The sequence below is a fragment of the Nanorana parkeri genome, unplaced genomic scaffold (genome assembly GCF_000935625.1).
Source record: "Nanorana parkeri isolate BGI_ZX_2015 unplaced genomic scaffold, ASM93562v1 scaffold1085, whole genome shotgun sequence".
NCBI classification, from domain to species: Eukaryota; Metazoa; Chordata; class Amphibia; order Anura; family Dicroglossidae; genus Nanorana; species Nanorana parkeri.
In genome coordinates, this window is record NW_017307353.1 from 128,040 (window position 1) to 141,788 (window position 13,749).

Here is a 13,749-nt window from a genome sequence, read left to right on the forward strand (position 1 = left end):
AGCCCGCCCCCCTGAGGGGCTGGCTTCCGATGACCGCAATGATGAACGGGCAGTGTGCGCGTGCAGACACCGGCCCGTTCAAACCAGCCGAAAAGCGTAAGATTTCTAGCGTGCTCCGTGCGACCGTACAGTAGAAACGGTCGCATTCTGGTGTGTTTAAATTTGCCTTAGTTGTACCGCAGTACAGTGTGTCAGAGCACAAAGGGAGTGGTCCCACAGGCCTCCCCAGCTCACAATCCTCTAGCAGCTCCAGAGTGGCTGCAGTGTTCCTCCCAGAGGACCTGTTGCGAATAACTTGGATTGCTGTCCCCTGCTTCAGCTGTGGGAAGGACCCAGCAAGTTTCACCCACTATAGGCTGCCTGCAGAAAACTGCAGGAAGGGGGCGGAGACAAGACCAGTCACTCTGTACAAGAAGAGAGAGCAGCAGTGACCGGTCTTTATTACAGAATCTCCTGCACAGAGGTAAAATTTCACTCTAGATTACTATACAGTGCTGGAAGAAAGACACAAAGTAGACCAAGATTGAAGTAACTATACATATAACTCATATTATGAAACGTATTCTGTATGGATAATGACGACACGCACAGCCAGATTGCACTAACAGCGGTAGGGGGTCTTACAGCTTGGTTAAATAAAACCTGAATCTAATAGACACATACAACACACCTGCCATCATTAAAAAAGAAAAATCTAACTCTTTCATCGCCTATGGTTTCCAGCTGGGCTGCCTATAACAATAATAACCAACCCACCAATGGTGTTCAGTGGCCGACTGTAAATATTCCCCTGTAAAAATACCCTCCCTCAGCATTGGTGGCAGGCAGCTGGCTGTAAAAATACCTCCAGATATGGTGGTTAGTGACTAGCAACAACAACAGCTCCTCTCCCAGCATTGGTGGTTGTACATATACCCCCACCTCCAGAATTGGTGGTCAGTCGCTAGCAATAAAAACACCTCCTCTCCCAGCATTGGTGGTCAGAGACTGGTTGTACATATACCCCCACCTCCAAAATTGGAGGTCAGTCGCTAGCAAAAAAAACACTTCCTCTCCCCAGCATTGGTGGTCAGAAACTGGTTGTAAAAATCCTCCCTCCCAATAACCCAGACGTCTCTTCTAGGTATCAGGGGAAGACTACAGCAGCTCTATCACCAACAGGAGGCCAGCGTCTGATTGGACAGATTTTTTTTAAAAAGGAAAGAAAAAACAATTTTCCAATGGCGCTGTGGGTCTGTAGCTGTCATGAGCCTCAATGTGAATGTGATTCGGCTCCATCTAGCGGTCATATCTGGTAACTCAGCACAATCTGGCAGATTGTATAATGTCTCCCTCTAGTGGCCGCTTGTGGTTATAGCTCAGTGCCTCGGTACTTGTGCTGCTCAATGCTCCTCCTGCTGGCCACTGCCGCTATACCGACCCTCCTGGTCCCTCCTCTAAACTGTGACCTGTTGTCTGTGTCATGCTGATCAGGAAGCAGTTTCTTTCTGCAGACTGGAGGCATGGCGACGTTTTTTGGGGAGGTTTTGTCTGTGTTCAGCCGGGCAGTGGATGATGAAGATGAGGAGGAGGAGGAGGAAGAAGAAGAGGACAGAGAGATCAGGAGGGAGCTGGAAAAGAAAAGGTTAATCGCTGTCATACACATTTTCATTTACTGGCTGTATACTGTTGTCTTGCAAAGATTTTGTTGTAAGTCAGATACATGTTATGTGATTTCCAATAATTGAGAGGTTTGGGGCTTATAATTCATAGGAGAACTACAGCAGACATCAAGCATTAAAAAAAAAACCTCACTTAATCAATGAAACTCACATTTTTAGCTTGAGACCGGTATTATATGATATTACTTACTTTTTTGGTTGACGTCATGAGCATCCTGCATTCTTTCCCTTCCTGAGATATGTTGGGAGGTTAATTGGCTCCTGTCTAAATTGGCCCTGTATGTGAGATGGGGACCTTAGATTGTAAGCTCCATGAGGGTAGGGACTGATATGAATGTGCATCTATGTAAAGTGCTGCGTAAATTGTCGGCGCTATATAAAATACCTGTAATAATAATGTTGCGGTGGCATTGTTTACCTGCATGCTCATTTCCAACATCCTGGCTGTGCCAAGCTCTGCAAAGTGCCTTGCCATGATTATATAACCACCTATCCCTGGCAAGGCGTTAAATTGCGCAATGTTTCCTCTTGAAAAACCCCAGTGTAACTAGCGACATGACCATACATATGCCAGATTTATTTATGATGCATGAGAGTGTGCGGCTTGTTGCAAACCCAGTTAGCTTAAGATCTCACAAGCCTGCACAAAGCTGTGACTGATGCCACCACCACCTTCTTCTCCGCCCAATCAGTTGCGGCCGGGGCATTCTCTGCCTACAGCTACATGTCAAAAAGGGCGAGAATGTCTCTGCCACAACTTGCTGACATGGGATAAGGGGGGTCAGTCACAGTTTTGTTGGGGCTTGGGTGAACTCAATCAACCAATGTATTTAACTAAATATCTTGATAAGCTTTATCTGAAAGTTCAGCTGGGCTTTAACTTTTGCCCATTCTATACAAAACCTAAAAAAAAAAAAGGTTAGGACTGGAGGTCTACATTGGTTATACCAGGTTCACCGGTATGGTTGGTTTTACTATCAATAATTCCAGTTTTATTTCAGTTGGATAAAAAAAAACTGTGTCAGAATAGTAGGATAATCTACATCTAGCTTTGATTCCTTCTCTGATCTGTATCCAAGTACTTCTAAATCACAGTAAACAGTGTGATATTCTGCCCTTTTCCTTGCAGGGAAGTGACTCTGACCTGGAGCCCTGAGGCCAGCGCAGCTATTGAGAACTCTCCTGAACACAGACTCGGCTGCTCCAGTCTGATTCTGGCTGTTGGTGACAATGCTACAGGTTGGTCACGTGACAATACAAAAAAGTATTCCTGTAAAATAGCATTATAGTAGACATTGCTCAATTTGGAATCTGTCCTATATCCCTCTATCCCAAGACCTGGCATCCTTAGAAACAGATTAAATCATGCAGGAGGAGAGCAAAGAAAACTGAAATGAATATCTTGTACATCCAACTTTCTCCATACTGATACTTAGTACTTCTGTGCAAGCACTTGCTTCAAATTATCATGAGAACCCAAAGTTCCCAAAGCCGGGCACAAATGGAAATTGAAAACAGCACAGACACACTGACACTAAAGAGACTCACCCATATTTAGCTGGCAGGACACACACAGGCAGATGCAAAGCTTGCATACAATCTGGTGCACTCTAAAGCTGGCCATACACCTGTCAATTTTTTTTGTTCAACCCGCGGGCTGAACAAAAGAAATTAACGTGATTTCTCCATCAACACAAACAGCGTGTCGATCGAGGAATTGCCTTTGTTTGCATTGTATCCTGACAGGTACCGCAAGCACCTGTCAGAATACCCCATCAGAGCGGGCAGTTCATTGGCTGCCGGGTCTGATCGCATGGAGATTTTCCAGCAGGCTCCTTTGATCAGCTGATCGAGGCAGCCGTCAGCCCCACACAACATGCGAATTTCGTCCGGTATATTAAAAAGCAGCTGAAATTCGGCCAGTGTATGGGCACCTCAGCATATGTATTACAATCTGACATTGCAATTTCAATTTTAGACCTACCTAAACTATGTACTTATGAGAACCTAACTAGTCTATCCAATGAATTTATATCAAATCAGGGAGGCCCTTGCACTACATATTGTTGGTAGATCTAAAGGAGATTGTAATGTGTGTGTGGTGAGCATCAAGGCTTTGTAGCAGATAAGTGATTCCCACATGCTTCTGAGATTCCCCAAGCTATCCTGCAAGCTAGAATCCTCATATGATCACTTGCACACACCAGACACACAATTCACGGGGTAGACTGGCACAACCTTCAGTTTGTCAGTTGAATGGCCTGCTAGGCACACACACAGATCCCTGTTGCTGGTAATGAGATTGGTCCATATATATAGATACATACTGACACTACGAACATTTAACTAGTGATGTGTGGGGACTTGGTGTCAACCATGTTCAGCCAAGCCTGCACAAAACCGTCACTGACACCACCCCCTCCCAGCCTAATCAGTTGCAGCCAGGGCATTCCCCACCCCGCAGCTACACTTCACGAAGGGACGGATGCTTCTGCCGCAACTGAATGGGCCGGGGGTTGTCAGTGACGGTCTTGCGTGTACAAACTTATATTCGCATCAAGCCCCTGCATATCACTAGTTACCAAGCACTCAGGCACTAGCAATACAATACAGCACAACCTCCTATCAAATGTTTTGGGTTCAGTTCCAATTTAAACCAAATATGTTACTTTGCTTGACATGGGCTGAGCATAGGTTTGCTTTAAAGAGGGGCTGTCATGAAGAAAAATAAATGACAAGGATTGGCATTTAGGAAAGTGCCCATCATGAGCTTTGTGCTAGCCTAAAACAATTCTATATCTTTTGTCTTCTTTCTCCAGGGTTTGTGTCTTCCCATATCCTGATTTCCGGGAGTTGGGAGGTGTCTGGATATATAACATTATGGAATGAGAGGTGTCGGGAGCAGGCACCCAGATCTGACAGTACACCCAGTACCCCATCTTCCTGCATTTTCTACCGCTGTATCACAGACCCTACGGTGAGCCGCGACCAGGAGGGATGTGTAGAAAAAGCTCCTTAAACATTTAAGGGTATTTAGTAAAGCAAAGAGCAATGTCTAAAGTGCATTCAACCACATCAAGCAATCAGCAGTCATATGACTGGTAGAGATGAGCCTGGGCTTGGTGCGAACCCAGTTCACCTCTTCCTTCCGACTCAATCAGTTGTGGCAAATGCATTCCCGGCCCGCAGCTATATGTCCCAAAGGGGCGGAGAATGCCCCTGCCACAACTGATTGGGCTTGGAGGGGAGCGTGGCGGTCACAGTTTTGCGTGGGCTTGGACAACCTCAGATGAATTGGTTTCCCACTAAGCTGAGGTTCATCAATAGTGACTACAGTAATCTGAGCTCTAATCGCCATAGTTTGCGCATTATTGTTCTTTTCAGTTGCTTGTAGTCCTGTTCCTGTAGGTAGAGATTATGGGAATCTTATTTTTAGTAAGGTATGTTTATACATTTTTAAACATTTGACGGCATAGAAAAAACAGGCTATGTTCGGGTCAGGGTGAATAACTAAAGATGACAAGGCCTTCCCTATAATGAAGCAGACTGAGGTGGTTGCAGGGGGGCAGCCACAGCGTCCCAGGCACTAAGAGCTTATGGCAACCTGAGATGCTCTGTTTGGTGCCGCCCAGCTCACTGATGTTTCCAGGAGCTGAGCGGGGACGCTCTGGCTTGCATCCCGCCTAGTTCCTGTCAACCAGTGACATCAGAGAGCTGGGTGGGACACCAGACAGAGCCACTGACAGCGCAGTCTGCCACCTGGCTCCCACTCTCTTCGAACAAATCAGCCGTGCACACCTCCCCACCTTCACCACTGGCTATACCCTGACAGCAGTCCGCAATCCAGAAGTTCTCGGGGGAGATTACAGCCTGGATATGGGCTATAAAGGGCACCTGTTTATAAACAAATATGGGATCTGCCATTGATGACTTGTGTTTGAAGGTGCAAACTTTGGTTCTGTTACCCTATCCTTGCTTCCGTCCATGGTGAATTATTGACCTGGAAAAAGCATGCAGCCAGTGACAACATGGAAGGAACAGGCTATGTCCTGGTCAGCATGAACTGATGTCTGTGTTACATTGCTCTACAAAAGCTGCAAAGTGTAGAAACCGCCTGACCTGCCAAGAAGCTTGTTTATGTTCTACTTGTGTTTATGTCCTCAGTGTACATTTTTATGTATTACAGGTATTTATATAGCGCTGTCAATTTATGCTGCGCTTTACATTAGGGATGCACCAAAATTTCGGCCACTGAAACGATTCGGCGGAAAATGATGCTTTGGACAAAATGCCAAAGTACCATAATGATCGAAAATTCAGTGCATCTCTAGGCTTCTCTCCTCCCCGCTGGTCTGATGCCCGCTGTCTCCCTCGCTTGTGACGGCAGGAATCCGAGGGGACACAGACCAGCTTTCAGGGGGGGGAGAGAAGCTTTCAGGAGGCCAAACGGGGCTGTGTGGGGGGGAGACAGCTCAGGATGCCGACCGAAGCAATGCCTGCTTGGCCTCCTGTGACAGCGAGTCAGGATGGAGAACGAAGGAGTCAGGATGGAGAGCGGGTTCCAAGTGCTCAGTGATCAGGACTGATCGCTGAGTGTTTGTAAATAACTGAGGACATAGTATGTTTACTGTGTCCTCAGTTATGAATGAACAGGAAGTGCTATACGTCACTTCCGGTTTATTCATGATTGTGGACATAGTAACTGATACTATCTCCATAGTTTATGAATGGACAGGAGCACTCAGCATAGAGGCTTCCTGTTCATTCATAACAGGGGCTGCAGAAAAAGAGATTGGGGATTTTAAAAGGGAAATATCAGGGTTATGTTTAGATGCCTTATACATCCCTAGAGCCCCCGACGGTAAAGTAAAAAAATAAAAATAATTTTTACAAAATGTAAAAACATTATTTTCTGTTTTGGTCCAAAAATGACATTTTGGCGCAGCCCTACTTTACATATTTGCACATTCACATCAGTCCCTACCCTCAAGGAGCTTTCAATCTAAGGTCCCTATCTCTCATACATACAGAACCAATTTAGACAGGAGCCAATTAACCTTCCAGCATGTCTTTGCAGTGTGGGAGGAAACGAGTACCCAGAGGAAACCCACACAAGCACAGGAAGAACATGCAAACTCCTTGCAGAGTTACTGTATCATGTGCTAGTCCTAGATGTAGAGACTAATAACTGACTTCATGTTAACGGCATGTACCCAGGATTCTCATTATAACCTAAGGCTGAAGTCGGCATAGTTTCACTGGCTGGAGGGAGCACTGGGGCATGTAAACACAGCACCAGTCCTAGGCAAGCTTGGTAGTAATCAATTCAACAACAAATACTTTAGTTGAATCTACAGCATGTATTTATCTTTGCAAATTTAAAGGGAGTGGGCTAATTAAAGAGAAGTCACTGTAATGAACCATACACGTGTATGTAGATTTCAGCTTGAGCTACTGAGTCCTGTTTACAGATGTTTTTTATAAAACAAACCAGGTATTAAGGAGACAAACACGCTGAAAGGGGCCAAGAGCTTTAGCTGCTGGCTGGATAAAAGACTACATAATAATAGCATAGTATTTCATACTTGCAAAAGAAAAACATGATTTAAATGTTTATGGTCCGGATCATAATATATGAAAGGAAATATATACAAAACTTCTGTACATCCTCTTGCAGCTTTGCCATGTGTGTGGCCATGCACAGCAAATTGGTGGATTTTAACCTCAGTCACCGTGTAGTTTCCAGCAACTAAATTATTGAAATTGGTTAGAGAATCAATTTGAACCAACTTAGAGCCATTAGCAAAGACATTTTCAATGGACAAATGTTACTGAAAGCAACAAAACTGGCAAATGTATGATCAGCATTAGGGCACGTCTGCACTGTTGTTCATGGGACAATTCTGGATGTTATTGAGTTTGGTATGTTGTGTTCCAGGTGATGCTGTGTCAGTGTTCCTGTTACGTGGCAGAGGACCAGCAGTTCCAGTGGTGTGAGAAGGTGGGTGAGAATCTGTTCTTATATTCAAAGGGTGATCATAGCATCCTCCAGTGAAAGCTGTAAAAATACATACAGTGTAGTACATGCTGAAGACTATGGGTAGATCTACTGAATCACATGTACTGCTTTTTAGATGCTTTACCATTTCCAGTGACTCTAACAAAATGGAACTGTACATGAATAGGACAAACCATGTCCACAAAAAGCCAGAGCTCCCTGAAAGCCCAGAAATATATAAGTGCATTCCAGCCTTCATCCATATTGTCAGCACTGGGGTCTCCTTTTAAATGCTTCGGGCTCATGGGGGTCGTTTTCATAAAATGTCTGCCTCTGAACCTCATCTCCAACACTGAAACAGTGAACCTGGCATTAAAGCACTGGCAAAGCACAGATTTTCTCTAATACAACGCTTTGCAGAGGTCTGTTTTAACTCTGAACTCATGGAAACATCTGTCTGTATGTTCCTGTCTATCACTGAAAAAAAAAAAAAAAAACCCACTGCGATTCAATGTTCCATGACAAAAACAATACATGATTATCTCCAAGTGGGTGAATACTTTTTATAGGAACTGTGTGAGAGTTATGGGCTGCTCAGTTATTTAAAGCAAGCTGTAATGTGTAGCTTTTCACATTTTTTCATTTGTCTGCCATCCTTGATTTTGGAGTTTGTCCACTGACAGGTCCTTGGTTGTCTACAGAAGACCAATTTAAAGGTGACTATCCTGTCCACCTGCCCAGTGTCTGACTTTAAAACTCCAGAATCCACGTACAACCTCCCAGTTCCCTTTCTGAAGGCACTCAAGACAAACCATTACACAGATGGTACTCCTTGCGGCCCTCTGGAGCAGCCGAATATTGTGGATGGGCTCCCCGCTGCTGGTAATTCATTATTTTGTTTTGTTCTTTTTCTATACATCACACATTCATATGTACTGTACACAAGTATGCTAAAGAACAAGATTTGTGTTGTCTGTAGCAGCCAATCAGATTATCTATTTCATTTTTCAGCCACTAAGAAAAATCTTGTTGGATTTTGATTGGTGTCTCTGGGCAGGCAAACACTCTTTAATATGTTTAGCTATTCACAACCAGCCATCCTTCCCACTTCATTGTTTCAGCACAGTGTGATTATGAACTGGATAAGATGATTGGCTGTCAGAAGCAAGAAGAATATTTGAAAACATAAGGATTGTAAGGACTTTTTTGGATTATGTATCCAAAACAAGAGCTGTCCATGTTGCCCAAGGAGTCTATTAAGAAACCCTTTTGGTTGCTTTCTGTGGCAACAGAGTTCTTCTTAAATGAAGCCACAATATACCGACCTCAGTATTTGTAAAGTGTTTTATGGAAAGGACGTTTATATCTGCAGCCAAAACGTGTTCCTTTTTAGTTTTGGCTAGAGTATAGTTTATTGCCATCTGGGTGCCTTCGGGGAGATTGCCCTATACTTGCTGCCCCAAAGATGAAACAGGAAGTGAGAGTAAATCTCTCCAAAGTAAAGGAAATCCCCTCTTAGATGGTTGCCATTGTAGAAACTGCCACCATTGCAAGATTACCCCTCTATTTCTGTTCCAGAGAAAATGTTAGATTTTTTTTCTCACTTTCAGTCCGAGTGCCACAAGAGTCACCAGGACAGCTAGAGAGGGTGAATCTCCCTAAGATTCGGAATATTTGCTATGGGCAGCAAGAACGTTTCTTGTTAGAACACTTTTTTTTATACATAAGCCTAAATTAATTCTGCCATGGGCCTTAAGCCTTTTGTTTATCGGCAAATATACTTCAGTAACAAGAACCTCACAGGGGTACTAACCCTTTCATTCCCTATTGAAAGCTAATACAAAAGTTCCTTAAAGGAGAACTACGAGGTGAGTGCTTTTCACTCACCTCATAGTTCTAGCCGACCTGTGACAATAAGACTGTCACAGGTCGGCTCAGTAGATCGGGAGGTGAACGAACACATATCGGCGTTCGCTCACCTCTCGATCCTGTCACGGCTCTCTGCCCTGACAGGGGAGGGGCTGGATTCCCCTCTCCCCGCTCCGATCCGCCAGCGCTGACTGGCGGAACGGGAGGGGGCGGGTACAGCTGGCTCTGCCTCTAGCTCAGTCACGCAGCTGGGCGGATCCAGACATAATTGTCGGGATCCGCTACAGCTCGCGGTATACTGAGCCTAGGGTGACGGGAGGACGCTAGTTTGTGTCCTCCCGTTACCCTAAGGAGAACTATGGGGAAAAGCCTTAACCCCATAGTTCTCCTTCAAGACATACGGTAGGAACATTTTTGGGTAGATATGTCAGAGCTTCAGGTGATCAGAGCAAAGGCTATATTTAGCGTAGAACTCCAGGTAATTGGCTAAATACACAGTTGAAATACATACTATTTATACGGTATATGATCCATTTTAACTGGCAGAATATTTGTAAATGTGGTCCAAACATCTCTGCATAGCTAGATGGGTGACACCACTATTTTTTATTTCATCTCTGCAGTTTCCTGAGTCACCTGTTTGCTTATAGGGCAGTGAATGGACCATGTGACAACATAGCAGGAATTAATGCAAACAAAATATCCTGCTCTGCAATCACATTGTAGCAGGGGGTTCCAGAGCACAGTTATAAAATTGTCAGATATCCTAGTTTTTGTACACGTGTGGGTACTTCCATTCAAAATGTGTGCACTGGCTTTTGTTTGCATCAGAATAGCTTCTTTCCTCACACAAGTAAATAGAATGCAAATGCAGGTTGATGCAGCTTAGAAGAAGGTCCAATGCAGGTCAAATGGACCTATCAATATGCGCATATACTGTATATACCATGCAATGTATGAATGATCTCAAACTGATGTCAAATGCAAGTGGAATGCATCTGGATGCTCTATTAGCTAGGGATGCACAGATACTTTTCGAGTACCAGTGCAGATACCCGGCATTTTCATGAGAACTACCAGGGTTGCAGCGGTTGCAGCTGGGACCAGGCTCTGGCGCTCCACCGCTGTCCTGAAATCATTAGTCTGTATTGTTTTAGAAAAACTGTCACATGACAATAAACAAAAATGTATCAGTACTCGTACTTGTAAGTACTCGGAAAGTACCAGTACTCGTACTCGCAAAACTGGTATCTGTGCATCCCTTTATTTATATTTATAAAAACAAAATCATACATTAAAACAGAGATGTACAAATCCCGAGAGCTCCGTGTGCTCCTTACAAATGACAGCTGCCTCCTAACTTTTGAATTTTTCTCTAGTGTAATCTTGGAGCTCAAAAGTATCGGTACATGTACTCGTACCGAGTACTGTACTTGGTATCTGTGCAACCGTACTATTAGCCCATCAATATGAGTTCAAAAACTTCTGACTCATGGCATAACTCATATAGGCTTATGTACTAAAAATGCATCCATTCAGAATCCTTGTTCATTTTCTTTACTGCAAAAATGACAGTTGGAATGTGATGGGCTGCTACAGGCATATGTGCCATTAAATGGATTATTACTTTACTACTATGGTGTGCTGGTGACATTATTTCTTCTTCTATGGTATACACGGTGCCGTCCGTGGTCACTACGAGCACCCATCCATACGGGTTCCTTCCGGTAAGGAGTGCAGCAAGACCTCTGGTTCTTAGGGTTGCTACAGGCAACTCCAAAGTTTCTTAGCACATTTTTTATACATAAAACCACTAATGGTTTGGGTTTTTTTTTTGTTGGGGGGGTCATAGAGCCCCCAATATTTTCAGAAGTCTTGTTCCTCAATTTTTCCATAGCGTGGTCTGTTATGTATAAATTTGGAGATAAGTAAAACATGTTATAAACTTTGCTTTTTGCAGTGATGATGTACTGTCAGGTGTGGGGGATTCCCGCCTTGTATTATCAGTGCTACACTGACATCACCAAACTGGATTCCATCACCATCGAGGCTTTCCGGCCAATCCTGTCCTGTCAGAGCATTAGTCTTCTGGCTGCGGTAAGGTTTTCACATCTGCATCTATGTTTTATTGGATCAATTAACAAATAATTCCATACAGCTCTGTTCAACTTTCCCATCATAAGGGTTCATTTTAACGTTTTAAGCATTGGTGCCAAGATAGGTGTTTAAGGTTAGATTGAGGGTCTGTCCACACTAGCCCATCTGCTAAACTGCTGTGTTTTAGTGGACAGGTTAGTGCGTTGTGGCAGCTCCGGCACTGTACATTGTGTTGGATGCTCTCTGAGCTATCACTGTTTACATTTTGTTTTCTTTAACTTTATGTGGAGTGTATACTGAGACGCCGCAGCCGAAACGGATCCCGACAATTGTGCCGGGATCCGCCCAGCTACGTGAGTGACAGCTGGCTCTGCCTGTCTAGAAGCAGAGCCAGCTGTACCCGTTCCTTCCGCCAGTAAGCGCTGGAGGATCGGAGGGGGGAATCCAGTCCCTCCCCTGTCACAGCTCTCTGCCGTGACAGGATCGAGAAGTGAGCGAACGCCGGTATGTGTTCGCTCACTTCCCAAACTACTGAGCCGACCTGTGACAGTTTAATTGTCACAGGTCGGCTAGAACTATGAGGATGAGTGAAAAGCACTCACCTCATAGTTCTCTTTTAAGTGTTGGTGGAAGGGTAGAGCCAAGGGATAGGATTAGGTATTAGGGATAGGGTTCAGTGTTAGAGGGTGAGATAGTGTTAATTGTTAGGGGGTGGGATAGGATTAAGTGTTCTGGGAGGAATATGGTTTAATGTTAGGCGGAGGGGTAGGGTTATGGGTAAAAACAGGAGTAGGGTTAGGTGTTAAGAGAAGAGGTAGGATTAAGTTTTAGGGAGGAGAAGTAGAGTTAAGTGTTAGGTGGAGGGGTAAGGTTAAGTGTAAGGGGTAGGAGATATTTGGGATGATTATACTGAAATTTTCATTTTTTTTTTCTAATGCCGAGGATGGTTCCCAAATGGGCAGCTGGTGCCTAAAAGTAACGTATCTCTGCAACCTACTCTTTTGGGTTATTAGATCATTGCTGGTGGCTTCGAAACGCAGGGGTTTATTTTAGGAAAATATTGTACATATGTGAAGCAACAATGGTAAGTGCCTGTCAGGATTCATGGCCCTTGGGAACCAAGAAACCAGACAGAAACTTAAAAATCAGGTTTAAAAAAAATAAAAAGGAGTTTATTGATCACAACAATAAACATAAATGGCAAAAAACAATAGAGAAAGTCCAGGACCTCATCAGTGGCAAGCTGGAGGTCAGATGCCAAAGCGGGTAGTCAGCCGGACTAGGCCAGGGAACACTAAGAGCAGGATAAACAGAAACAATAGCTGGGAATCTGGAACCAGGAGATCAGTCAGCCAGAGGCAGGGTCATACACACAGAACAGGAACAACTGCAGAGCACTTGGTAGATCAGAACACACACAAGGGTGGAGGCTGAATGGACAAGCTGACGGTTAAATAATGAACTGGTGTTTGCATCATCACTCTGAGACAGGAATTTGCTAGCAGTTTTGCCAGATGCAAAGTTGCAGAATGATGATGTTAACAGGTTTGGTCATAAGACGAAACACTGCACAAGCCATGCTGCAAGCAATTGGACAAGGAAGTTTATCCTTCCTTGTCCAATTGCTTGCAGCATGGCTTGTGCAGTGACAGTGCCAAGAAAGAGCAGAATTGTGTATGTGTACACTATGCAGACAAGGGCTAACTGAAAGGTTTAAGTAAGACTTTCAACCATTATTTCAAACTGTTATCTTTTTTTTCTCTCCAGAAATCCGAAAAAATTGCAGAAACCCTGCAGAAGACGGTGATAACTACGGAAGTTCAGAGCAACCTATACATATAGCACTGTCTGCTGCTGTACATCATTGGCTACCAGTAACATGAGGCATGATGGGACTTGTAGAAAGTCACATGTCCCAACTTGCTGTGGATGAAACACCAGAAGACACCACAGATGGGGCTGATTTTATGATACAGTTCAATGAATGTGATAGACAATCGTGTAACGTAAAGTGACTATACTGACAAATGGTCATTTGTCAGTATAGAGGATATCTGTTCCCTTGCGCTGTCCAGTACCTTGATCTCCTGCTGAAGCTCCCGGCACACCAGATACTCCCTCAAT

The 13,749-nt window shown here is 44.1% G+C and overlaps 1 protein-coding gene across 1 annotated transcript; it reads left to right on the forward strand.

The window, feature by feature from the left end:
• The first annotated feature begins 1,458 nt into the window (after nucleotides 1–1,458).
• On the forward strand, nucleotides 1,459–13,521 carry LOC108796254 (proteasome assembly chaperone 1-like). Its single transcript, XM_018567715.1, has 7 exons — nucleotides 1,459–1,624; nucleotides 2,791–2,900; nucleotides 4,481–4,638; nucleotides 7,600–7,662; nucleotides 8,343–8,541; nucleotides 11,489–11,625; nucleotides 13,393–13,521. Exons 1-7 carry the CDS (start codon nucleotides 1,503–1,505, stop codon nucleotides 13,465–13,467), a joined length of 864 nt encoding a protein of 287 aa, XP_018423217.1. The 5' UTR covers nucleotides 1,459–1,502; the 3' UTR covers nucleotides 13,468–13,521.
• The last annotated feature ends 228 nt before the right edge of the window (nucleotides 13,522–13,749 follow it).

Coding starts and splice junctions, on each gene's coding strand:
- LOC108796254 (XM_018567715.1), top strand. CDS start 1,503: ATGGCGACGTTTTTTGGGGAGGTTTTGTCTGTGTTCAGCCGGGCAGTG. Junction 4,639..7,599: donor GCTGTATCACAGACCCTACG/GTGAGCCGCGAC, acceptor GTTGTGTTCCAG/GTGATGCTGTGTCAGTGTTC. Junction 7,663..8,342: donor AGTTCCAGTGGTGTGAGAAG/GTGGGTGAGAAT, acceptor GTCCACTGACAG/GTCCTTGGTTGTCTACAGAA.